Consider the following 27,200-nt stretch of genomic DNA (forward strand, 5'->3'; position numbering starts at 1 on the left):
CCTGTTCTGGTCCAATTCCTGCAGAGGTTGTGGGTTGGTTTCCTGGGCTGCTTATGTAGTTCAGAGTTCTGTTGTCATTTCCAGTCCAGCCATTGTCCATTTGTATATTCTGTCTTTCAGACCACACTCTGAGAAACACACTGGGCCTCTGGTGGTCCTTTCATCCTGGTCTCCTCCCTCTCTTAAGGCGGCTAGACTCTAAACTTCATGAGAGCCACGGGCCATCTTTCACCACTCTATTACCAGTGTCAAGTCCTATCAAGCAATCAGTAGTCTTACAAATAAATAAATGAATGAAAATATTTTATATTGGCTTTTGTTGGAACAAGAACATGAACTTTCTGGTGTAGCACATGGACACCTTTATGTGATTGGACTGGCTGTTGTCGGGAGGAAAGCCTGGAGGCTGCGCCTTCCAGCTACTCGGCTCTAAATACGGTAACCTGAATCCTTGACCCTGGCTGCTCCCAGTTTTTCTCAAAGCTTCTAGGTTAACCCGTGGTGTGCAAATCAACCCCAGGGGCTCCCTCCTGAGTGTTCTGCTGGGGGCGGGATGGCGTTCGTGGGAAAGCGGCCGCTACTTCTGGCATTTTAAAGACAGCATCAAGCCCCGACCTTTAGGCTCGCTGCATTTTCTCCACTTTCCCCGGCCGGGCCTGGTTAGACCTAATGAAGGAAGGGTAAAGGGCCGCCCCTTCCCAGCCCCCACTATGGGCTCTTAATTCAGGACTTACAGAGTTTGAGAGAAAATGCTCGGGTGTGTGTGTGTGTGAGAGACAGACCCCGGGGGGTGGGGGGGAAAGCGAGTGGCGCGGCGGTCTCCTCCGGGAAACCGTCCCACCTGCTGCGGGGGGAAGCGCCAGGGGGCTCCGGCTGCAGCCGCGCGCCAGCCCGCCCCGCTCCTGCCCGCAGCGGGGCTCCGCCGCCCCGGAATTCCCGCCAGTGGCCCCGCGTCCAGGCCGCACGGGGGGCTGTTCAGATGGAGGCGGGGAGCAGCCGAGGCACCAAAATAGGAACCGCTTGTGGGCTGGAGCTGCACTAGGAGGCAGCCTGCGCCGCGCCTCTTCCAAAGATGGTCAGAGGGTCCGGAGGCGCCCCCGCTCCCGCCCCCACCCCCGCTCGCCGCTAGCCCGGGGGCCAGCACCGAGTCCCGGAGCCGTCGCTGGAGGTAGGTGCGGTGCGAACCTGCCGCCCAAGGCCAGCGGGCGGGAAGCGAGCGGGACCGGGCGCGGGAGAGCGAGGCCACGCCGTCTCCCGAGCCCGCCCGCGGCAGAGGAGCAGACAATGGCCGCGCAGGCGCCGGGCTGGGCCGAGCGCGGGGCCGCCCGCGGCGTCCTCCCCACACCTGTGCGGCGTCCCGCAGCCGAGGGACGCGGGCACCGGGCCCGGCGGGCGGCGCGCGGCGCCCTCGAGTCGCGTCCCCGCATCGGGCCCCGCGGCGGGGCGGTCTGCGGGCGGGAACGCGGGCCCCGGGCCCGGGCGCTAGGCGTGCGGAAACCCCTGCGGCTCCGCGGCGGACGGGGCGCGGGGATGAAGGGGCCGCGGCCGCGCCGCTCTCCTTTATCGCCTGCCTTCGACTGATTTCTCACAAGATTTCTGAGATTTCTTCTGGTCTCATTATATTTCGATCATTGCTCTCAGCATCTCGAAGCGACTTGAATTGGGGCCGAACCGAGACGGCCAAGGTCCGGCCTCCGGTGGGGTGACCCCTGGACGCTTGGTTTGCCAAGTGTGCGATGTCTGTAGGACCGGCAGCTCGGGGTCGACTGTGGAGACTGGGTAGCAAATCAGTGTTTCTTCTAGAAAGGATACTGAAAAATCCGGGGGCTTCATTTCAGGTTCGGAGCTACCCTGAATTTAAGTTGACCATCATATAGTTACGAAATAGCCCATCCACATTTTGCATTTGTTACTTAGAATGTTGAATTTGGTCTAGTTTGGGAGTATATTTGATACCAATCAATCATGATAATATTGGAATACTTAGCATTGATTATTTGAGGTAACATGCAAAATGGAAAACACGTTTATTGTTTCATATTTATTGCAGCTATGGCTCTAAAAGGACAAGAAGATTACATTTACCTTTTCAAGGATTCAGCGCATCCAGTGGATTTTCTGGATGCATTCAGAACATTTTACTTGGATGGATTATTTACTGATATTACCCTTCAGTGCCCTTCAGGCATAATCTTCCATTGTCACCGAGCTGTTTTAGCTGCTTGCAGCAATTACTTTAAGGCAATGTTCACAGCCGACATGAAAGAAAAATTTAAAAATAAAATAAAAATCTCTGGCATCCACCATGATATTTTGGAAGGCCTTGTAAATTATGCATACACCTCCCAAATTGAAATAACTAAAAGAAATGTTCAAAGCCTACTTGAAGCAGCGGATCTGCTACAGTTCCTTTCAGTAAAGAAAGCTTGTGAGCAGTTTTTGGTAAGGCACCTGGACGTTGATAATTGTATTGGAATGCACGCCTTTGCAGAATTCCACGTGTGTCCAGAATTAGAGAAGGAATCTCGAAGAATTCTGTGTTCAAGGTTTAAGGAAGTATGGCAACAAGAAGAATTTCTGGAAATCAGTCTTGAAAAGTTTCTCTTTATCTTGTCCAGAAAGAATCTCAGTGTTTGGAAAGAAGAAGCCATCATAGAGCCAGTTATTAAGTGGACTGCTCATGATGTAGAAAATCGAATTGAATGCCTGTATAATCTACTAAGCTATATCAACATAGATATAGATCCAGTGTATTTAAAAACAGCTTTAGGCCTTCAAAGAAGCTGCCTACTAACTGAAAATAAGATACGATCTCTAATATACAATGCTTTGAATCCCATGCACAAAGAGATTTCCCAGAGGTCCACAGCCACAATGTATATCATTGGAGGCTATTACTGGCATCCTTTATCAGAGGTTCACATATGGGACCCTTTGACAAATGTTTGGATTCAGGGAGCAGAAATACCAGATTATACTCGAGAGAGCTATGGTGTTACATGTTTGGGACCCAACATTTATGTAACTGGAGGTTACAGGACGGATAACATAGAAGCTCTTGACACAGTGTGGATCTATAATAGTGAAAGTGATGAATGGACAGAAGGTTTGCCAATGCTCAATGCCAGGTATTACCACTGTGCAGTCACCTTAGGTGGCTGTGTGTATGCTTTAGGTGGTTACAGAAAAGGGGCTCCAGCAGAAGAGGCTGAGTTCTATGATCCACTAAAAGAGAAATGGATACCTATTGCCAACATGATTAAAGGTAAGTGCAGATTATGTTTATTCTGTATTTTTTAGGTGTTTGAGGTTGGACCATTGGTCTGTGTCTCTTGCAAATAACTTTTAAAAGAGTTTATCACTTTGGAATGCTATCTAGGAACTATAGTAGATTATACAAGTAATGGTGTACAACGTGTTCCAAGTAAAAGCATAATATAGCAGTCCCAAACGTGTTTGAGTTATGTGCTTACAGTACACTACTCAGGCTAGAAAATATATATCATTTATATTAGAAAGCAGTATAATTCATTCTACTTACTCTACAGCTTATTTTGAGCCTAGATCTTGCTTTGAGTCTTAAGAATTTATATCTAAGTCAAAGGCTAAATAGAGAAAGCTGTGTAGTTTTATTTGTGTTTGTTTATTTATTTTGGCTTGCTCTGGAAACAACGCTTTTTTATTATGCTTTTAAATATTCTGCTTTTTCCTCTCATCACTTGATCACTTCTCTTTTAAAAAGTCTTTCATTAAATCCTTGAAAGGTTTGGTCCCTGCAGGGTGTAATGAATTACATTCTCCCAAAAACTAGAGACAAATAGCCTCTGCTTTTTTTATTCAATCGTATCTCATAGAGTAAAAGAGAGGGGCAGATTCCGTAACCTCCCAATGTGGCCCACAGAGCCAGGCACATTATTGCATCTCAATATTTGTCTCATGAACACTGTGTTTTCTGCTGTTTGGCACTAGATTAGCCTTGCTTTCCTTCCCTCCCACTGGGAAAAAAGTTAAACCGGAATCGTATTTAATTACATGTATTCATTGGTGCTGGGGAGTTGCACAGAAACAACTGGTAGGTTGTTACCAAATTTGTGTCATTTTATCCCAAATGTTTCTTCCCAGGCCTTTCTGTTTCTTTTTTAACACTAGGGAGGGTGTGGGAATCTGACCTGGTCTGGGAATCTGACCTGGTGTGATCCTTGGATGACAAGCAGGAAGCCTGAGAAACAAAATGGTCTTGTGTGATCAGGCACACACACTGCTTCTGAAGCCCAACTGCCAGGGTCCAAATCCCGACTTCCACTTACTTGCTGGTGAGCTTGGGCAAATTATTTCATCTCTCTGTGCCCCAGTTTTGCCATCTGAATAATGGTGGTGACAACATTATGGAGCTTAGGGTTTTGAGAGAATGAGATGAATTTATGCACATGAAGCGCTTAGAACAGTGTCTAGCACAGAGTGACACTCAGTAAGTGGTAGGCATTGTTGTCATGAATATCATTATAGAACCTGTCAGCTCTGATAGGGCGGAAGTATCTTTCATATTAAATAATGACCGCTGTCCTACATGCCCAAGGATTCAGCAGTGGTTGGGTGGGTGGGAGAAGGTGGCTTAAAGCCCATTGTTATTGCTGCTCTGATTTTTGATTGCCTGAGCATGGCTGACTCCCACTTACGGATTCCAGGTCCCCTCTCCAAGGTGGTTCTGAATGTCCTGTCTGACACCTCTTCCACAGAAGAAACAAGGACATTGCAAACATTTTAGCAACTATTGCAAACCTGGATACATTTGTGCCTCTGTTTCTTAATGATAAGTTTCAATGGTTTTGTAGTTTTACAGTATATTTCTTTGAGGATGGAAATGTATTACTTTAGTGAAATTTCGTTAAATTATTTGAAACAGTGCTTGCTAAAGACAAAATGCTGCAATGGTGTATGCACCATGAAAGAAACCCATATGTGTACTTGACTCAGCCTTGAGTGGAATAGGAGACCCTCATATGCCAAAGTCCTCGCCCACCTATCAGCTGGGTCTGAAACTCCAGTATTTTATGCTTTCGTCTTGACGGTTGATTCCTGGTTATAGCTAATCAACCCAGGGAAGGATAATGTTTTGTCAATTATGTAGTTTGGGCTCGTACTGGTTCTGATGCTCAGACTCATGCTGAACTTTTAGTTTCACATTTTTCTGTAGAAAGAATAACATTTTCCCAATTTGTTTTATTTTGTAGTCTTGAAGTGAATTAGCAGTTTTCCCTGGTAATGAGAACTTAAATTGGGTAGTCAGATTTCAAATTCATTTCCTTTTTTGGTTCAGGAAGATACAGAGAAGACATAAATAGTTGGCTGTTTAGGTATTCCTAACATTTTTTCCCCCTCATCATAACTGCCCTGCTTATAAACTCACTTTTGTTTTAGAGATGAACAAGGAGATTGAACTGCACCCCAGCATGTAACAGTGCTAAGTAAAAGTTGGTTGAAAGACTGAGCCAACATTTCAACTAAAAGGAACCTCATCATTTTTCTTTCTCTCTTCTTGTTCCCCTACTGAAACCATTTTCTCCTCCTCTGTATTTTTCTGTGGCATCAGCATTTCCCTGTTTTGCAGCTCAAGATTTCATAATGCGTGTCATTTGTGTCTAACTCAGTCAGTTATCAAGGCGTATCTGTTTTACCTGTGTCTCTGTCTCCTTGCCTTTCCCTCTACACTCAAGGTCCCTTCTAACTCAGATCCTCAACACATTGCACTTGGACCAATCCTACCTTTCTACCTTTGTAATCCCTCCCTTCCTTTGTTTAAAAAAGGGCTTTAAAATCCTGCTGAATTAAGTCCAGATTTCTTAGTTGGGCATCAGGATTCTTTGTCATGCAGCTCCAACTTACCATGCCAATTTTAATTCCGACAGGACAACCCCAGGTGTGCCACCTTCCTTTCCAGGATGCCAGAATCAAAACTGCTAGTTGACATTGCCCAATAAGGGTTTGCACTTGCCTTGCCCTCACTTAGGATGACTTCCTTAACCTCTGCCTGCCAAATTCCTACGCCACTATGGCCCAGGTCAAATTTTGCCACCTCCTGCTATGATTTCCCTAGTCAAAAGCAATGTCTCTCTGCTCTGAACATCCACAGTAGTTCTGTACCCTGTGTTGTAATTATGTTTGTAAATGTCTCACCCTCTTTTAAAAGAGTGCAAGGAGCTTTTCTTTTTTCTTCTTCAGTCCCTCAGAGTACGTAGCACAATGCCCTATGTGAATAATAACAAAAACAATATGATATTCATTGTAAAACAGAATGAAAGCTCAGTCTGAAAATGTGATTTTAATTAACACAGGCGTGGGAAACGCTACTGCCTGTGTCTTACATGAGGTTATCTACGTCATTGGTGGACACTGCGGCTACAGAGGAAGCTGCACCTATGACAAGGTCCAGAGCTATAATTCAGACATCAACGAATGGAGCCTCATCACCTCCAGTCCACATCCAGGTAACAAAATACTGTCAGTAGAACATGTTGTGATACAGCTTATCAGTATAAGTGATAGCGAAAAATGGGCTGGAAACAGAAAATGCTAAATTTATAGTAGACTATACATGGGGGTAATTAAAAGGCTCAAGATACTCATATTTCCATGTAACGATAGTCACCATTTAGATTGTTCAGATTAGATCGTGTCTTTAAATACTTTCCCTCATGTCTTTACACTACATATATATTAAGGCTATGTAGTTAAAAGTAGTAGTTTTTGTTTTAGTTTTTTTCACTTAGATGCTTTTTTTTTGGTTTCCTATTCCTTTCTTATGTGCTTTCTTTCATTTATATGTATTATATAAAACGCAATTTTTATAGGCAGTTAAAAAGCACTAGTCTTCACATAGTTGGGAAGGGCACCTGTTGATTCAGTTCAGCAGGAAGTGGTTTCTCCTTTTACAGGCATGGTCTTTCTGGGTTTCAATAACTGTTAAGCACTCACTCCTACAGTGTGCAGAGCCTCATGTTGGCCTCAGTTTAACAGTCATAAAGGGGACGTGTTGTCTGCCCACAAGGAGTGTCCTGCCTTCTCTGGTGTCTTGTTTCTTTAACTTGTCTCTTTGTGAAGCGCTCGGGGGAAACATAAGCTATAGCCTGTTACAGTAATGCCGTATGTTTCAGTTTTCCTCATTAGGAAAGATTCATACCACCATCACCATACTACTTTGAGTCCTTTTCCATACAGCGTCAGGCTTCCAAGTGGGTTACTGGAGAGCATAATTGAAATTCACAAGCTTGAGCCATCTGAGAGTAATAGTAACAGCTAACCTTCTTGAGCACTTTTCATAGGTCAGGTGTTGACTCAGCACTTTGCATGTAATAGTACCTTAAATTCTAACTGCAACCCTGTGAGTAGGTATTGTCTACCCCTGTTTTACATATTTGGAAATGGAGGCTTAGAAAGGATAAGTAACCTTGCCAAGGTCATGCAGCTTGGAAGGTCACACAGGTGGACCAAGATTCAGTCCAGGAGGTCCAATTGCATAAACTGTGCTATAACCACTAAGCAATCTGCCTCTCACTAAGGAAGCAGGCCCTTCAGCTTTTGACCAGTGTAGCTGCTAACAAGCATACCTCAGAAACGTCCTCTCTCAGCTTAGGTAGAGCACACCCGAATCTGGTGCTGCATCTCCATATGCCATGGGCTTTACATAAGAAGAGACTTTAGCTGCGGCTGTCCTGGCTCGGAAGATATCATGGAATGGATGGCTTCTGTCTCCTAGTAGCCCGGATGTATTCTCCCAGACTCCCCACAACTTTCTGTTATGACCAGTGAAGTTAAAAGGAAAAATAATAAAGGTCACACTGAATAGTAGCTAACATTTGTTCAATAAGTATGTGTCAGGCACTAACTAGTCTGATAATTTTTCATATAGTAATCTATTTAAACCTCACAGCAATCCTATGAGCAAGGTGCCACTCATTTATCACCTCTATTATCTAAGGCACACAGAGAGTAAATAAATTGACCAAGGTCAGCCAGCTAGTGCTTCTTAGAGATGAGGTTCAAATCCAGGTAGTCTGGCTAGGAGCATCATGCACTTAGTAACTACACTGTTACATCATTTGATCCTTATGTTAACCATGAGTTAGATATTACTCTGAGTTACCTTTACAAAGAAAATCCAATGTATAAAAAGTCAGATTAGCAAATTATAGGGCAGTTATTTACATTACAAATTTAATATATATTTCATAAAGGTGTTTTTAAAAAAATAAGTATCCCATCGCATATTTAAGTTGCATATAACTTATTAACTGCTTGCTTGAGAGTCTAAAAGGCAGTGAGACTTCAAACACAGTATGAAAAGCCATGGCAAATTGAAAAATCAATCAGAAATAAATATTAAATTACAGTATAAATCAGTGGGAACTTATAATTCTATTTATAAAGTTTTGATTTACATTGGACTTTTTCCTGAAGTAATATTTTTTAGCATTGGTATATTCTCTTTGGCTCTCACAGTGTTTAAAATATTTTTAACTGGTTTGTTACTACTAATATTTAAAATTCAGGAGATTTCAAATAAAATTAATGATTTCTGGATTTCAGAAAAATTAGAAGCACTGGCAACCTCAGACCATATTCCATCCTGACAGCAATCCCTGTAGCTGTTTCCTTTAGATGAGGCTTGTATGCTCCTTTTCACCACCGTCTCGCCCACTCTCACCATATCACAGACCTGGTGTGTGTGCGTAGGTGGGGGGGAGTGCTTTCTTAGCCCTAGCCTGCTTCATTCAGCTATTCTGTTATCTCCTTAGCCCTTAGAGGCATTTTGGATCTACATCCTCTGAATTATAGCAAGGTGTGCTTCTTAGGCATTTTAGAAGCACCTTTTGAGGAACACAAAACATCAGTCTTGAGTCTATCTACCTTATAGATATATATAATTGCAAAGAAATGACAATTGTTTTTAGTACGTAATATAAATGTTATCTTTTTTCCTTAATGCCTTTAAAGGCAGTATCTTTGTAAAGTTGAAAAACAGGGGACTACAATTCCATTAAATTCAAGATAACATTTATTGAGACCTTATTTTGGGAAAGATATTCTAGTTATTATATACGATACAAAGATGATTAAGGGCTAGTCTCTACTGCCACAGGAACTCAGAGTCTAGTAGCAAATATACATTCCTAAGTGGAATACAGTAGCACTTATAAATAAGTGCTATTGAATTTGAGGATAGAGAGATTTTGAGTCTGATTAAGGGGAATCTAGCAATGTTAGAAGCTTCCAGGAGTAGGTTGTTATGATTTGGGCCTTTTTAAAGAATGGCTGCAATTAAGAAAGGTAGTTTTTGAGGAAAGGTTTTCTGGCAGAAAGTCAATAAAGGAAGGCAGAAGGGAAAGTTCCAGATTTATTCCAGTACCTGGGAGTAGGTATGTCTGCATGAGATGTGAGAGGGTAGAATGAGAGATAGGATGGGAGAGTTCAGTTGAGGAGTATATCATGGAAGGTTTTCAATGGCAGGCAGAAGAATTTTAAAAAATGAAGAATTGTCAAAGGTTTCAGAGCAAGAGAACTGTGTGTGATCAGTTCTAGTTTTAAGAAGAGCACTCCTTTTAGAATAGATTCAGAGAAAAACAGATGGCAGGAAGATCTGCTAAAACTGGAGGTAATAAACCAGGTGGGAAATGCTGAAAGCCTGAAGTGGTAGGAGTGGAACACGAGCAGATGTGAGGAATGTTATAGATTCATCATTGAGTGAATTGATAGCGATTGTAACCTTGACTGATTGGATATAGGAGATGAGGGAGAGAAAAAGTGGACAGTTATTCCAGGGTCTCTGGCTGGTAGACTGGGAGGATGGGGAGCATTGAAAGAGCAGCCAGTAGGAAGGGAGAAGAGGAGAGATGATGAGCTCAGTTTTGTATTTAAATGTGAAAAACTAATTGGATAACCCAGAAGAGCTGTCCAGCAGTTGGTCTGCAGCTCAGGAGGAAGAGTGCAGCTAAATATAGAGATCTGGGAGTTGTTTGCTTGGAGATGATGGCTGTGGGTGTGGGGACGAATAAGATGTCTTCAATGGGTGGGACCAACAGTACAGCTATGGGCAGAATCTTGGGAGATAGCATGACTTAAGGGATAAGCTGAGGAAAAAGAATGCATGAAGAACAGAGAAGCAGCAGTAAGTGATTAAGGAGAAAAACCTGTGGAAAGCTGTGTCAAGTGCGGAGAGAGCTCTTTCCTGGCTCTCCTATTTATTTACTTACCTAATCTTGGGCAGTAGCTTAAGGTCTTGGATCTTACTTTCCAGTAAAATAAAGAAGCTAGGTTCGATAAGCTTTACAGGTCTCTTCAATGACAAAAATCTTTAGAAAAAAAATTTTAAATCACCTCAGTGGATATTGAATACTTGATAATATTGTGGCTGGCTCTGAATCCCTGCGTGGCTTTGTTCATATCACTCCTGTAACACTGAATACAGACTGTCATGTATTTATAGGGGATATTTCCATGTAAACTGAGCCATGACAGATGGTGCCATTCCCATGCTTGGTTTAAAATTGTTCATTCATTTCTCCAACGGTTATCTGCTCAGTGCTTCCTACATGCTATGTATGGTGTTAGGAGCTCACTAAACCAGACACAATCCCTTGAACTCAGTAACTTCATAGAGTGACCAACAAGAAAAAAGGCAGTTACAGCTGAGGAAGAAAAAGTTTCCATCAGCAAACAATAATATTATGTTGTATTTGGATAAGGGGAAAAACTATCAGGAATCACTTTATTTTAAACATTTTTAGTGCTATAGGAAGATTGAGATACCTCTCTTAACATAAGAATTACAAATTGAGGATTTTTTGGTAAATTTTGAATAATTTAAGAAAAGCCTAGTAAGCTCATTGTCAAATCACATCAACCGATAAAATTTTTGGATCATTAGTTTTCACAATAACCACTTGAGGGAATGATTCATATAATTTATATAAATAATGTTTCACAAGTATTAAAATCAACTAAATCCTATTCAAAATTCTACATGTACATAACTGGAAAGTAGCAAATGGGTTTTTCAGAGGTGGGAGAAATCTTATTTTCCTGGATATCAGAAACTTGAGAACAACAGTAAATCGACTCAAAGCAAACATGCCATCTTCTGAGACTTTTCCTTAGCATTCAAAAGCTAAATAGCAAGAGCTTTACTGATAAAAATTTGTCTTCCATTATGAAAGGGGAAATCGCATTTCTCCTTTTAAAGAGGGGCTTACAAGCTTTTACTCCATAAAATGATGGGAGCACATATTTGGGCATAGAGGGTACATTCATTTATTGTTCCAACAAATATTTATTGAGTCCTTACAAGGTGCCAGATATTTGCCATTCTTCAGTTGGGAGTGTAGCAGTAGGCAGGACACAGTCCTGCACTGTTGGAGGGGAGAGCAAGACAGTAAATAAGAAACTTACCAGATAATGAGAAGTGGAGAGAATTAAAATAGGGTGATGTGGCAAAGATGCCTGAATGACCACTTCAGGTTGGATGGTCAAGGAAGGCCCCTCAGGGGCCGGCCAAGTGGCTCAGTTGGTTAAGAGCACAAGCTCTGAGCAACAGGGTCGCTGGTCCAATTCCCACATGGGCCAGTGAGCTGAGTCGGAGCTGAGCTGCCACTGAACTGCCAATAGGCGGCAGGATGGCTCAGCTGGTGAGAGCACATGCTCCTAACAACAAGGTAGCGGGTCGACTCCCACATGAGATGGTGGGCTATGGCCAACTGCAACTAAGATTGAAACACGGCACTGATGGATGGCCAGATGTCTCAGTGGTTAGAGTGTGTGCTCTTAGCAACAGGGTTTCCAGTTCGACTCCCACATGGGATGGTGGGCTATGCCCACCCGGAACTAAGATTGAACATGGCACCTTGAGCTGAGCATCCGTGAGCTGCCAACGGGTGGCCAGATGGTGACTGGACTTGGAGCTGAGCTAGCTGCACCCTCCACAACTAAGACTGAAGGACAACAACTTGGCTGGTCCCCTTCCCCAATTCCCCTATAAAATCTTAAAAAAAAAGAAAGGAAGGTCTCTCACCGGAGATAACAGTAGAATGAGACCTGAATGACAAGAAGGAGGCAGCTGTACAAAGATCTGGGCAAAGAAGAAATGTCCAGGCAGAAGGAACAGCTCAGTAATGGCAGAAAATGGCAAATAAATGAAGAAATAAATCTTCATTTATTTGCTGTAATATTAGTGCAACTGACAAATCTTGCTCTTCCTTCAGGTCTGCAGCTAGAAGTATTTACAAGGTGTGATAGAAAAATACAGTGAATGTTTAAATTTTAAAAATGTATTAACAGTAAAAGACTCATTGCCATTAATCCCCCTCAAAGTACTCCCCTTCTCTTCAAACACACTTATCCCATCGTTCTTGTCACTTCTGGAAGTCCTCTTTGCGTTTTTATTGGGGAATTGGGGAAGGGAACAGTGTTGGGGAATTGGGGAAGGGAATATTGTGTTTTTCCAGGACCCATCAGCTCCAAGTCAAGTTGTAGTTGTGGAGGGCAGAGCTCAGCACCAAGTCCAGTCACCACTTTAGTTGAGGGGGAGGGGGCGCAGCCCACCATCCCGTGCAGGAATCGAACCAGCAGCCTTGTTGTTAAGAGCACGCACTCTAACAAACTAAGCCATCCCGCTGTCTGTTGGCAGCTCAGCTGGGGCGCAGCTCACTGGCCCATGTGGGAATCGAACCGACGACCCTGTTGCTCAGAGCTCACGCTGTAACCCATTGAGCCACCCCATCAGCCCTTGTGTGTGTCTTTAGTTGTGCTGTTCTGGCTGCCTCAATATCCTGAATAAATTTAAAATATTTACCTTTTATGGTCAGTTTGACTTTGGGGAAGAGCCAGAAGTCGCACCGTGCCAGATCTGGTGAATAAGGTAGATGAGGACACACCGTACTGTTTTTATTTGACAGAAATTGCCCTATACCAGAAGTGATGTGTGACACGGAACCTTTCCGGTGTGATAAAAAAATATGGTGAATGCTGCTGCCAAGTGCCATCCAACGGAAAGGCAGGGATCTTCAATATGGAAAGTGGAGCGTTGAACCTTAGTAACAGTGTGTGACAAGTTTCAACTTGTTCGGTGCAGCCAGTCAGGCGTGAGCTATGGTTGAGGGAAGGTGTATTTTATAGTGTAGCTTAAATCATCCTCCATCATGACAAGGCTCCGTATCACACATCACTTCTGGTATAGGGCAATTTCTGTCAAATAAAAACATTACAGTGTGTCCTCATCCACCTTATTCACCAGATCTGGCACCATGAGACTTCTGGCTCTTCCCCAAAGTGAAATTAACCATGAAAGGTAAATGTTTTGAATCAGTTCAGGACATCAAGGCAGCCACAACGGCACAACTAAAGACACTCTCAAAAGAGGACTTCCAGAGCTGCTTCAGAAAGTGGCAAGAACAATGGAATAAGTGTGTCCAAAGTGAAGGGGAGTTTTTTGAGGGGGATTCATGGCAATGTGTCTTTTACTATAATAATTTTTTTTATTTAAACATTCACCGTGTTGTTTGATCACACCTCATAAATGTAATCTTGTGGTTGATATTCCCAGAGAAGGAACTCACAGGCTAATAGCGATGTTAGAAATGGGGGGTGGAGCAAACACTGGGCTGGGACAAGGGTAAGGCAAGTGAGTCACTTGAGGCACAAAATTAAAGGAGTCACTCATACAGTGAGAGCCTCCTTATGTTTTATAGTCTATGCACCTCACTTGCCTCACCCTAGTCACAGCCCTGGCAAGAAGGAAAAGGAAGTGAAGTTGCAGAAGATCTTGGTGCTTTGAAGAGCCAGCAGATCTGGATGTATGGGGGAGATAAATAAAATGAGAAAGATTAAAACAGCCTGGAAGGCTGACCCCCTAGAGGCAGACTCCCATCCCCAGGACCCAGACCTCACACAGCAGTCAGTCCTCTGCCTCTGAGCACTGTTCATAGCTTCTTAAGCTGATAGACTGTAGTTCCCCACTAGTCTGGCTCTGTGTTTTTCTAACTTCCTGTGTCCTTAACTTGACCAGCAGTATGAGAGAGGCAAGCAAGGTAATCCGTGTGGCACTTGTGGCAACAGACACTCCAGATTGCCTGCTACTTGTTAGAGAGATAGCTGCTAGGACCCGAAGGAACCTACACCAGTTACCTAGAATGTGTTCATGTCACAGGGACTCCACTGCTACCATCTTATACACATAGCTGTAGAATAAAAGATGTCTGTGCTGGGAAATCCTCAGAAGGGCTGTCTGAGGATGAGTTCCTCCCTGGCATCCTGTAAAGGTAGCTTAATGATGACCTAAGAGAATGGCAGGGGCAGCGCATCTGAATCAGGTGAGAGGGAATGGACCTGAAGGCTCAGTGTTTCAGCATTGTGAGCTGGAATCAGAGTGTCATGGCTACTCTATTTTTGTATGCTGAATTGTAAAGGATTATTACATCACCACCCTAAGGTATCTCTTTTGTTTGTTATCCTAATAAAATCTGCTTTTTTTCTTTTTAATAGAATATGGATTGTGTTCAGTTCCATTTGAAAGTAAGCTCTATCTAGTTGGTGGACAAACTACAATCACGGAATGTTATGACCCTGAACAGAATGAATGGAGAGAGATAGCTCCCATGATGGAACGGAGGATGGAGTGTGGTGCCGTCATCATGAACGGATGTATTTATGTCACTGGGGGATATTCCTACTCAAAGGGAACATATCTTCAGAGCATTGAAAAATATGATCCAGATCTCAATAAGTGGGAAATAGTGGGTAATCTTCCAAGTGCCATGCGGTCCCACGGATGTGTTTGTGTATATAATGTCTGATTGAATCCATAGAAATGACTGAGTAATCACTGTTTTGGGGTATAGTAAAAAAATTCAGGGCTTGGAGTATCTTGCTTGTTCTTGTGGCCTGATACATAATGGGTAAATTCTCATTCCTAACCCCCACTCTACACCCCAACCCAGTGATTAATGGTCAAGAAAACTCTTAGGTATATATACGGTTGAATCAGTGGGGTTAACACCTATAATCTCTGCTTTTCAAAGATTATGTGGAATGTTGAACATGTGGTAGAAGGTGAAATGCCTTTGTAGTGAGTTTCTTCTCCTGGTAGCATGAACACTGGGTATTTGAAATTTAAGGAGGGAATGGAATCTTCTCTACCTCTACAAAATCAACACTTTAAAAAAAAAGGCTTTGTTTCCTTTGTTGTATGTATAATTTATTGCTATTATTCTTTATTTACTGACTACCAGAGATACACAAGATACTGTGCAAAAGGTCACTACTACTCAGAATTAACAAACTAAATTGAAAAGAATGGCAAATCTGAAAAATTGCAGAGAAATAGTCAGATATTTGTTGATGCTAAAAGCTATTTTTAATTTTCAGCTTTGATGTGAATTACTCGGTTAGGTATCTTTAGTTTAAGCATGTTAGAAAATCTTCTTTATTCTTAAGTATAGACATGTCTGCATATAAAATTGAACTTTAGAGCCAGAAAGCATGTAGAGCAAATTGTGATATAGTAGAAGAAAACCTTGTTGAGAAGAAATTTGCATTCATTTCCCAGCCCTGCCACTCACTAGATTTTGTAACTTGGATTGAGTCACTTAACCTCGCCTCAATTAGAGCTTCCCAACCCAAGCACACTGGCACTTTGGGTCACAGATGTGCCTCGATATGGACCCTCATAACCCTTGGGGCAGCCAGAGGTGGCCTGGGTGGCCGGAGCTTCTGGGCCTGAACAGTTTTGTCCATTTTCCATAACTTTGTCCATGCGTGCCATAACTTTAGAAAAGTTGAAAAGCATTGCTTAAGTTAACTTATCTAAACTTCTAGTAATCTGTTAGACCATCTAGCCGCACTCTTCATTTTTTGTAAAGAGACTGTAATTATCTTTAACTTTAAATACAGAAGTTTAAAATTACCTAATGCCTCTGATTTTATTTTTGTAATTTTAGAAAGAAACTGTTTAATGCATTAATTTCAGATGGCATTTTAATAGATACAACCCTTTGGGATTGCAACATGATACTACATTAAAAAGAGCCATAAAAATGACCATATCTTTGCTCATAAATTCTACTCCTAGATTTGTAACCTAAAGAATAATATAGAAACAAAACAAACAAAAAAGGTAAATGCACAAGGAGATTTATGTCTGTATTACTTATAATACCATAAAATTGGAAATAATCTACATGTCAAAGAAGAAAGTGGGCTAATAAAAATAGTAAAGTATCATACTACCATTAAAGTAATTGCTGGGAAGACTGGAGAAACATGGACGTGTCTGTGATATGTAGGTAAAATAAGCACAATATAAAATACTATGCACACTATGATTTTGTGACTTTGTAAAATCTTTATGCATGTGGAAGGTAATGTGCAAAACTGAAATTTATTGTGTAGTGTAGGGGACTATGGAATGATTTTTAATTTATTTGAATGGTTCTCTTTAATACTACTTTGTATTTTCAATAAAAATAAATAAATCACTGTATATGTTGTTTAAACTGTTTGATTTGGGCCAGTCGAGTTGAAGGATAGTCTGAATTAGTAAAATAATTGAATTATAGACTATTTCAATCTATAATTAATTACACACTATTGCTCTTAAGAACATTTAGCAATTAATGCTGGACCAATAATATGTTGTCCAGTCGTACTTTAGAGATCTGTTTTATGGAATAGATGAGAACAGTTGCATTCACCTTCCCCTCCTTTTAGCTTATGTAGGTCCTATAAAATTTTGACTCAAGTCCAGCCTATGGGAATTCTTTCTTGACTGCTTCAGCCATAGTAAACTCCCATTATCACACTTAAAGAAGTAATCATTTATGTGTGCATAGTAAGTCTCTGCTGGTTTTGAGATCATGGATCACACCCTATTCTTAGCATTCTCAGGGTCTAGCATTTTGTTTCTATATCCAGTGTACTCGTTCTTTTTCTGAAGGATGATAGTATAGATTATTTTTACAGACAAGCATTCTGGAGGTGCTTTAAGGATCTTGAAACTAGTTTGTGATCTGAGATGTTTAATTTGCAGCTCCTATTTTCTGTAAAATTATTTTTTGCTGTTTGTGCACAAAAGAAAGGATTAAGGAAGGTAAACATTTCTGTCATAATTATCCCAAGTTCCAAACCACTGTAGTATAAATGAAAAATATTTTACTGTAATTGAATGCAACCATTTTGGAAAGGCAAACACTATTTTATGAAATAATTAAAATTGTGGAGATTATTTTAAGCATGACTTAATTGAGAGGACTCTTAAGTATCCAAATTTTATAAGCTGCTGTTTCTCACAAGTTTTATTTTTAGTTTTTAGCTTCAACTGAAAAAGGATCAACATCTATGGTACTTGCTTAAAGGTACATTACATTAGTCTTTGTTTTCACATTCATGTAAATGTATGTTGTGTTAAGGACTGAAATCTTGTGTCCTCCCAAATTCATAGGTTGAAGCCCTTACCCCCGTTGTCACTATATTTGGAATTAGGGCCCATATGGAAGTGGTTAAGGTTAAATGAGATCATAAGGGTAAGGCCCTGATCCTGATAGGATTAATATCCATATCAGAGACACCAGGAGCGTCCTCTCTCTCCCCACACCATGTGAGGACACATCAAGAAGACAGCCACCTGCAACTCAGAAATCTCTCACCAGAACCCGACCATGCTGGCACCCTGATCTTAGACTTCCAGCCTTCAGAGCTGTGAGAAAATTTTCTATAGTTTAAGCCACCCAGTCTATGGTACTTTTGTTATGGAGCCTTAAACTGACTAATACAACCTGCAAAGGAGATAGCCTTTTATATGATGCAGTTTGGATGCCTGATCAGCCAATAGTAGAAGTCTGTTCCCCAGACAATCCTTTCCTCCCAAAGTTCCCTTCCCATACAAAGCAACCAAAAACACCTGTTTTATTAGTTTGAAAATGTCAACCTCTATAAATACAGCTTTATTTCTTAGGATTTAGTACAATAGATGCAGCTAGGGGTTTCTACCTAGTTCTCCCAAAGACCATGTCTGCAGATGCCCTACCTCCCTAAGGGACACATACACTTGGGCAATCATAGCATCTCATCTCCAGCCACAGTGGTCAGTCCAGAGATATGGCTGACCCAAGTTTCCTGCTATGGGAACTAGGCTGGTTTGAGTGAAGAGAACTGATACATAGAAGGCACAGTGACCGGGAGAGGGTGCATCACATTGACGTCTTGGCTCTAGACCTTGATACAGCCCCATTTCCCTCTTTTCCACAGTTTGATTATGTGAACCAGCAGGTATTTTTTTGTTTTGAGTTGGGTTTCTGTTTCAGTTTTGGCAATCTAAATTCCATCTGCAACCTTTGCCATGTAACTTAACATATTCACAGGTTCTGGACATTAGGGCTTGGACATCTTTAGGGGGCCGTTATTCTGTCTACCTCAGATATTATCGTAATATACTAAGTCTTACCCTGACTATTGCAATTCCATGTGGTTGAATTTATCTTTTTCTGAGAAGAGGTTCTGATAAAAGGAAAAAGAATAAAACATGATGGGTCGCTGGGACTCCTGAGGACTGGATGGTAGACAGATAGTACATAGAAAAAAGAGAGAGAAATTGGTGACAGTGTCATTGACCATTAGATCATTCTGCAGAGCCAGAAAACAAAATATACTGCAAGAAAAAAATATCACTGTAATTGTGTCAGAGATATAGATTGTTTACCCTTACAACCCATCTTTGCTGGCAGGAAAGTGCTCCAGATCTGTTTGTATATTAGGAATACATGTTATCTTGAATCTTAATTAGTTTAAGGCAATTATCACTCTGCTATCTTCCTTATCAGTGTTTGGTTTAGGCATGTGGATGAAGCAATTCTAACCTTTAAGACATGAGAAGTCTGCTGGGGGTCTTGCAGCAGGGAGGATATATATATTTTTTTGCTCCTAGGAAATGGACAGGAAGACTGAACATGGGAAATATTTCATCTTTCTTGAGTTTAACTTACAGATTTTCCTACAATTTGTTGACTGATTATTTTTAAATGTCAATATATATAGGACAATCCCAAAGTACTTCCTCATATCAAGTATTTCATAGGTTTTTTTACCGATAGCAGTGACAGCTGAACAGCTAAGAAATAGAGCAGTGTAAGACAAGAGCATTATTTTTATAGAAATTGCAGAATATCAATACTGATATTAAAGCTTTATTGATTATCACAATAATTAAGAACATAACTTATCAATATTTATTGAAAGGCTAAATATGAAATTAATTCTGTTGTCAAGAAATTAAAGGAATTTTAATTTTTTTTTAAAGATTTTATTGGGGAATTGGGGAAGGGGAATAGCCAAGTTGTTGTCCTTCAATCTTAGTTGTGGAGGGCGCAGCTAGCTCAGCTCCAATTCCAGTCACCATCTGGCCACCCAATGGCAGCTGGTGGCCACTCAGCTCAAGGTGACATATTCAATCTTAGTTGCAGTTGAGTGTAGCCCTCCATCCCATGTGGGAGTTGAACCCGCAACCTTGTTATTAGGAGCATGTGTTGTCACCAGCTGAGCCATCCTGCTACCTGTTGGCAGCTCAATGGCCCATATGGGAATCAAACCGGCGACCCTGTTGCTTAGAGCTCGCGCTCTTAACCAACTGAGCCACTCGGCTGGCCCCAGGAATTTTAATTTTTATTGAAGGTAATAAATACAGTGTCACCGAACAATATATAGTAGCCTAGTAGAATCAGGAATACATAAAGTGTTAAAATTTAAGAAATAAGGCAATTTATGACATGAATTTCATGTGGCAATGAACGTAAAATTATTATCACTGGAACTATCTCCTCATAACCCAAGGGCATTATTATCATACCGTTCCAATGATATTTTGCACTTGTGAGTCAAACTGTTTACTCTTACTTTAGCCCTCTGAGTTGATAATATTTTCTTTGGGGCTTCACTGGGGTGGTGTTGAGCATTTTGCTAGGATTCCAATTAGCTGCAATTTAGGGGCGTTCTGGGCTGGCTTAGGAAGAGTTACTGCAAGTTGTGTCTCGTAGGAGATTGCCAGCATTTCAACTTTTACCATTGAAATCTAAAGCAGAGCACAAGATTCTACCTCTGTATGACTGCAAGCGCTGCAGAGATTCTTGCTGGGGAGTGTGAAACACCAGCCCTGTGTACTTAATAGGGGAGAGATGAGCCAGTTGTTCTCTGCTCTTCCCCCTAGTCCTCACCACCTTCATTCACCAACATTGATAAGGCTGCTGGGTATGTGTAATCTGTGATCACTTAACAAAGGCTGCCAGACAGTGATACTTGCTAAACATATCTTTCATTATACATCTAGAAACTCTGTTTCTGGTTCTTCCCTGGACAGGTGGGTAAATAAAAGTGGCATTTGTCATTTCCCAAGTGTGTATTTCTGCAGTCCTCTTCTGTAGCGTTTTCCTCCTCACACCTTCTTTATTGAGGAAATGCGACATACTTTCCCAGTGAAGAGATTATAAGATTTTGTGCATAGACAGATGTTTGAGATAGGAGCTTTACTAGTTTGGGTATGATTTTTTTTTTAACTGTCAAGTACAAATGCAGGAAGGCACATGAAACAAACGTGTAGTTTAATGAGTTATTAAAAAGCAAATCCTCTTGTAACTGGTATCTATGTCAGGAGAGAAGACCTGCCAACCACCTCAGATACCCCCCATAGGCACCTCCCAAACAGCCTCCCACCCATATGAATAACCTCTGTCCTCACCGTGGTGATTACTTTCCTTCTCCTGGGTAGTATCACCTGTATTACTAGTTTCCTGTGTCTGCTATTTAAAAATTTCCACAAACTGGGTGGCTTCAGGCAACACAAATTTATTCTCTCAAAGTTTAGGAGGCCAGAAATGCAAATTCAAGGCTCCTGTAAGGCTACTTTCCCTCTGGAGTCTTCCAGGGTGGATTCAGTCTTTTCCACCTTCTGGTTATCTTCAGCATTCCCTAATTTGTAGCCACAGCTGCTTAATCTCTGCTTCCTTGACCAGATTGTCTCCTCTTCTGTCTCTGTCAAATCTCCCTCTGCCTAACTCTTTATAAGGACACTTGTAATTGGATTTAAGGCTCAACCAACTGGATGATCCAGGATTATTTCCTCATCTCAAAATCCTTCATTACACCTGCAAAGACCCTTTTTCAAATAAAGTAACATCACGGGTTCCAGGAAGTAGGATGTGGACATATTTTGCAGGGGCCACCATTTCACGCACTACATCACCCAAGTACAAATCCCTACACACTGTGTTTAGCTTTGCCTTTATGATGTCTTTTAGGTCTCTTCATCTATAAATTCCCCATCTATGTCTCCTTTTTTTTTTTTTTAGGCCCTTGCGTTCACTTGTTGAAGAAACTGGATTATTTATTCTGCTTTTCCCAAAGTTGGGATTGTACTGATTGTGTTCCTATTGTGCAGTTAAGTATGTTTCTCTTCCCCCTGTTTCTTATCAAGTAATAGTTACATCCAGAAGCTTAATCAGAATCAGGTTTGATTTTTTTTTTTTGTCAAAACTACTTCATAGGTGGTGGGTGGTATGTGGGTCAAAAGACACATAATTTTCTCTTTCTGATATTAGCAGCCCATAGATGCTCAATACCATTATGAAACGGTCATTTCCAATGTTATCATCTCTTCTATACAGAGAAGCTTTCCTTAATTTACCAGTTGTTTACTCAGGGATATAGTTTATATAGGAAGGGCAGGAAAAATGCTTGATTCTTACCTTTAGGTACCAGTTTGCAAAATAAATGGTTGTTCGCCTCCTTCAAAGGTGATTTATTGGATTTTGTGATGTTTTTAAATCATTATGAACTCATGGATTTAAACGTACTTGGCATTTTTCAGTCCATTGCAGCTACTCTTACTGATGCTCAGTTTAGTCTAGCTTGAGCCAGTGGATGCCTCTGCAGATTGCTTTTAATAGTTTCTTTGCTATCTGGTATAACAAGATGCTCCTGGGTCACCTGGTACATTTCCTGCCTCACGCCTGAAATCAACCATTTCTCCAAGCAGTTCCGGTGTTCTTTAGTGAGAAATGGTACTTCAAAACCATAGTCTGGACACGAAGGATGTTTATTGCTATTAGATTTCGAGGCCTGAATTTAAAAAACATAATAATAACACAAAAGGCAGGAGAAAGGTAGTTAACGTTAAAATTTTCTAAGGTCCTAGCATTGTCAGGAAAGTGGTAAAAACACAGGGTGTTTACCTAGCCTCCTCTGTCCTAACATCTATAACCCTTTTCCCACAGAAAGTATTCTGTTTCTCAAAATCACATGGGACAACAGAATTAAATTATCATTATAACTCGTTTGCTTTATCCCACATCTCTCTCACACACACACCCATTCTCAGAATAACAATACCAACATGAAGTTTGGGTATGAATTTTCAATAATTTTGGACTTCTTCAAATTCCAAACAGAAAGCGGAAGGGAAAGCAAGGTTGAAACTGGCTAACTACCACCTGGGACTTGGGTTTTTAGTCAGGTGGAAGGAAAGAAGGGTAAGGAATTCCAACCAGAAACTCTAAACTTACATTAAAAAATAGGAAAGTTTGGGTGACCGCTTAGCTCAGGTGGTTACAGCACAGGCTTATAACACCAAGGTTGCCGGTTTGATTCCCACTTGGGCCAAGGAGCTGTACCCTCCACAACTAATAGATTGAAGACAACTACTTGACTTGGAGCTGATGGGTCCTGGAAAAAAACACTGTTCTCCAATAAAATAAAATAAAATAATATATATATATTTTTTTTAATAGGAAAGTTTCAGAGGATTTTGTTCTCCATAATTTTTGAAGGTCTTTGAAACACAGTCATTTTAGAGCTTTTTTTCTGCATTTCTATCCAATATCTAGCATAACGCATTTATTCTTGGAGGCTCAGCCAAGCTCTCATAGGACTCTTCTAGATAACATTTTCCCCTTGTCCACATGTTAGGAGGTCCAATGAACACAAAAGATGCATAAAACTATTTTCCAGTGTTTTTAAGTAAAATAGAAACCCAAAGTTATTGGTTGTATCTATTCTCTTTAAAAGAAGTTAGGAAGGCAAGGTGATGGAGCCTATAACCTTTGTTTCCTTGAACAAGAAGAAACTTCTCTAAGCAGATTTGGGGCAGGAATTGCACACTGTTCAGAAGCCCCATGAGTCCAATCATTTACTCCGCCTCACCAAAATCACAACACACACCCGGTTTATGAAATGATTGGTAAGCTTAAACCAAAATTGTGCCCAATATAAATTATCATTATTCTCTTGGCTGGATGCAATTTCAGTCTTCAAGTACATTTTGTAGCTTTGTATTTCCTATTTGAGTTTTTCCTCTTGCATACCTGTAATATTTTGAAAAAGTAGTTCTAACTGGGCATCTTTCCACAGTGACATCTGTGAATTCCCATGTGTTTATTCCATAAATTATAAATAAAGATGTTCTTGGCCATTGCAGTAGATGAGCTGAAGCTTTGAAATCTTTTTTTTCAATGAGGAAGCTCAAAGTTTGATGAGAAAACATCTGCAAAAAATGTCTCAAAACGTCTGTGGAAGTAGCACAGCATCCTGTTTCATAAATTCAGGATCAGAAGCTTTCCATCCGTCTCCTTCCCGTCTTCTTTCCCCTTCCTTGTCTGTAAAAACCAAACATATAGAAGAATTTAAGATGAGGGAAGGAGAGCCACCCACCGAGTTCTCAGGTTTCTTAATCTCCCCTAACTTGTAGAGCAGCTTTAGTTCTGGTCTTGGGGAGAATTCTTTGGAGAAACACCTTGCCTTGCAGCCTTGTACTTTTTTCATCAGGCTTTCCTGATGAGCAGATAAATCCCTGCTGACAATAGTAACAATATAGTCCACAGGACACTGTGATTACATCACTTCTCTGTTCGAATCCCAGCGATGACAACTATTTCATTCAGCGTTAGGTCCCTACGATAGTATGCATGTGTGCTGTCATAGACTAACACTAAGATGGACAGCCCTATGCTCAGGTAAAAACTCAGTCTTGTTACAGACAGGAAGAAAGTGTTAATGGATACTAAGTCCATTGATAGTATTTGCCAAATAGTAAAATCCTATAAAGCTACTATAAGTAAAATTCTGCTGTGTTACATTTCAAAATAAAGAAGGAAGGTTAAAGAAAAACATCTGAGGTACTGAGATATGAATAGACACATGGATGGTTGGAAAACCTTAATCTTATACTACATTTTCATATGTGTTTGGGTCTATATTCATGCTGACCTGGAAGGAGTTTAAACTGATATATTTCTGAGGCAATGGAGAAAACAGTATCAAAACTATAAATGAAAAATCCTTTGAACCAGAAGGTTCACCTAACTTTGTCAGCGTGGGAACACTTCTTCCCCTCTCCTGATGAGTCCTTCCAGAGGGAAGTAGCTCTGCTAGTTTAATACCCATGGCTTCCCTTGCTTCTCCCTAGGGAAGGAGGGATGACTTTTCTAATTTTGAAATTTGTAAAGAATAAACTGGGAAGGCTCTACTTAGCCCTTCCTGGTCCTAAACCTGCAAGAGGGAGCATATAGTTGACTAATATTGCCTGTGATTAAATAGAAAGAGATTCAGAATTAGGAAGCCCTCTTACGTGCAAATGTAAGTCACATTCTTCAACTTCAGCTTTTATCAGTACTAAAGGTCCTATTTTGATCATATATCTGCTTAATTCTTTTGTCTTATTTCCCAATTGGCTCAGAAGTTGGGTGAGGATGAGGGGTGTTATATATTTCTCTGAGATCAACCATATGTCTAGGAGTTTATCCTACATATATACTTACATATGTGTGAAATGACATGTATACAAAAAATCATGGCAGCATTGTTTGTAACAGCTGAAAGACTGCAAACAATCTAAATGTCCATGTAGAATTATTTAAATAAAGATACTGCTGCATGATGGAGTCCTATATAGCCATAAAACTTGAGTAAACTCCAAGACAGATTAAGGAAAAAAACCAAACCACAACACAAGAGCAACATACAGAAATGTGAGTATATAATACTATACTATTAATTGTGTAAGAAAAGGGAAAGTACATAAATATTTGTTAGTATATTCATGAATATTTCAGGAAGGATGTACAAGAGGCTGGTGACTTTATTTACTTATTTTGCCTTGGAGGAAAGGAACTCAGTAGCTAGGTGCATTTTATATTTGTTGTCACAGAAATAATAAGTGAATGCAAATTCAAATCAGAAATCATCCATCTTAACATAGCATTAAGTACCTATGCCTCTTTCAAATATTAGTTAATAATGGATTATAAATTAATCAATCATTCAGTCAATTAAAATGCATTTGTACTTATTTAGTCATGTAAATTGAGGAGATTGTTACAATTTGATTTTTTTAAACTTAATTTACATTTGAATAAATCAGCATGTAATTGAGTATCTAAATGAATTTTTCAAATAAATGGAATTAAAATATAACTACATATAGAGTTTTACTATATGGCAGTTTCATCATGAAAAGTTATTTTTGTTTATTCAGAAACTACTTATTGAGAGCCTCCTTTGTGCCAGGCCCTGCTCTAAACTCTGGGAAAAACAGAAGGTAGCAAGACATTGTTCCTGTTCTCAGTGGAGCCTCCCCTAATAGGGTACACAGACAATAAACAAGGAAATAAGCAGGTAATTTTAAAATGTGATAGTTCTAAAAGAAAAATAAAGCAGACCTAAAAGGACAGAGTAGCTAAAGTGGGAGAGGAAGAGGGATTACTTTTCCCAAGTTAGTTTGGGAGGCAAGGGGATAAAATTTATTAAACACATACAGTATGCCTCTCTGTGTCAAGCACTGTTTGGGGCACTGGGAATAAAGCAGTAAACCTAGAAAACACCCTGGCTGCTCTCAAAAAGCTTATGACAATCTGCTGATGCAGACTGACAATAAACAAATCAATATGTAAAATGCAGAGTCAGGTTTACCGAGATGCTCCAGGGAGGGCTGGGGATTGCTGAGGATTGTAGAATGTCCTACATGGCAAGTGGAAGCCAGATTGCAAACACTAGAGATTCTTACAGAAGCATTTCTGGTAAATTGCTTTTAAAAAAAATCTTAGAAGAAAGAACTGCCTCTCCAAGCCTCCAGAAATTTCTTGTAATTTCTTTTCATATTTTAAATAAATATTCAATTTAACACTTAATGCTTTTACTTTAATTTTTATATTTCTTAAAGATGCCTTCCCCTCTCCAAACCGTATAAGCTTCAAGCCCCACAAAACCTGTATGTACCTGTAGGAAAGCAAAATTTGCCACCCCAAAATATGTCTTTTGGCTTTAAGGATTATCTTGGGTTGATTATTTTTTAAAAACTGCACACATAGGAAAAGCTCTAAAAACTAAGTTATCCATTGGTAAGGGACATTTACACGTATAAGAGAAATCCCCATGTATAAGGGTGTTTCCCTTACTTTGCCAGGAAGAGGGGGTGACCTTATCTCTAGAACTTTTATCAGTGAAGAAGGCAACGACTCAAATCTGCGTAACAACCTTACCCTGTTTCCTTTGTTTTTCCTGGTCACCTCCAATAACTGACCCCTCACCTTCAACATCTTTCTTTGTCTTTAGCCGGCAATGTTACATCAAGTTGTGTCTTCTGCCATTTCAGAGAGTAGAGCTCCTCTGTTTTCCTGGGTCTCTCCCATGTATACAGGAGGTATACTTGTTATGAGACTTTAATATGTCTTTCTCCTGCTAATCTGTCTCATGTCAATTTGATTACTAGACCAGCCAGAAGAGCCTAGAAGAGTAGAGGAAAATTTTGCCTCCCTTACATAGCCATAATAAAAGCCAGGTGGTCTGGCATAAAAATAGACACATAGACCAATAGAAAGAATCAAATACCCCAAAATAAACCCAAGTGTAAACGGTCAACTAATATTTGACAAGGGAGCCAAGAATACTCAATAGAGATAAGACAGTCTCTTTAATAAATGGTGCTGGGAAAACTGGATATTCACAAGTGAAAAAAATGAAACTAGACCCATATCTTAGACCACACACAAAAATTAACTTGAAATGAATTAAAGACTTAAATGTAAAACCTGAAACCATAAAACTCCTGAAGAAAACAAAGAAGAAAGCTCCTTGACATGAGTCTTGATAAAAATTTTTTCAAAATAAAAATAAAAAAGCAG

At 40.5% G+C, this 27,200-nt stretch overlaps 1 protein-coding gene across 1 annotated transcript; it reads left to right on the plus strand.

Moving 5' to 3' along the window:
* The first annotated feature begins 409 nt into the window (after positions 1 to 409).
* KLHL23 (kelch like family member 23) lies at positions 410 to 16,525 on the plus strand. The gene is made up of 4 exons (XM_019656784.1): positions 410 to 1,168; positions 2,051 to 3,265; positions 6,333 to 6,485; positions 14,530 to 16,525. Exons 2-4 carry the CDS (start codon positions 2,053 to 2,055, stop codon positions 14,838 to 14,840), a joined length of 1,677 nt encoding a protein of 558 aa, XP_019512329.1. The 5' UTR covers positions 410 to 1,168; positions 2,051 to 2,052; the 3' UTR covers positions 14,841 to 16,525.
* The last annotated feature ends 10,675 nt before the right edge of the window (positions 16,526 to 27,200 follow it).

Source organism: Hipposideros armiger, unplaced genomic scaffold (genome assembly GCF_001890085.2).
Source record: "Hipposideros armiger isolate ML-2016 unplaced genomic scaffold, ASM189008v1 scaffold_266, whole genome shotgun sequence".
Taxonomy (NCBI): domain Eukaryota; kingdom Metazoa; phylum Chordata; class Mammalia; order Chiroptera; family Hipposideridae; genus Hipposideros; species Hipposideros armiger.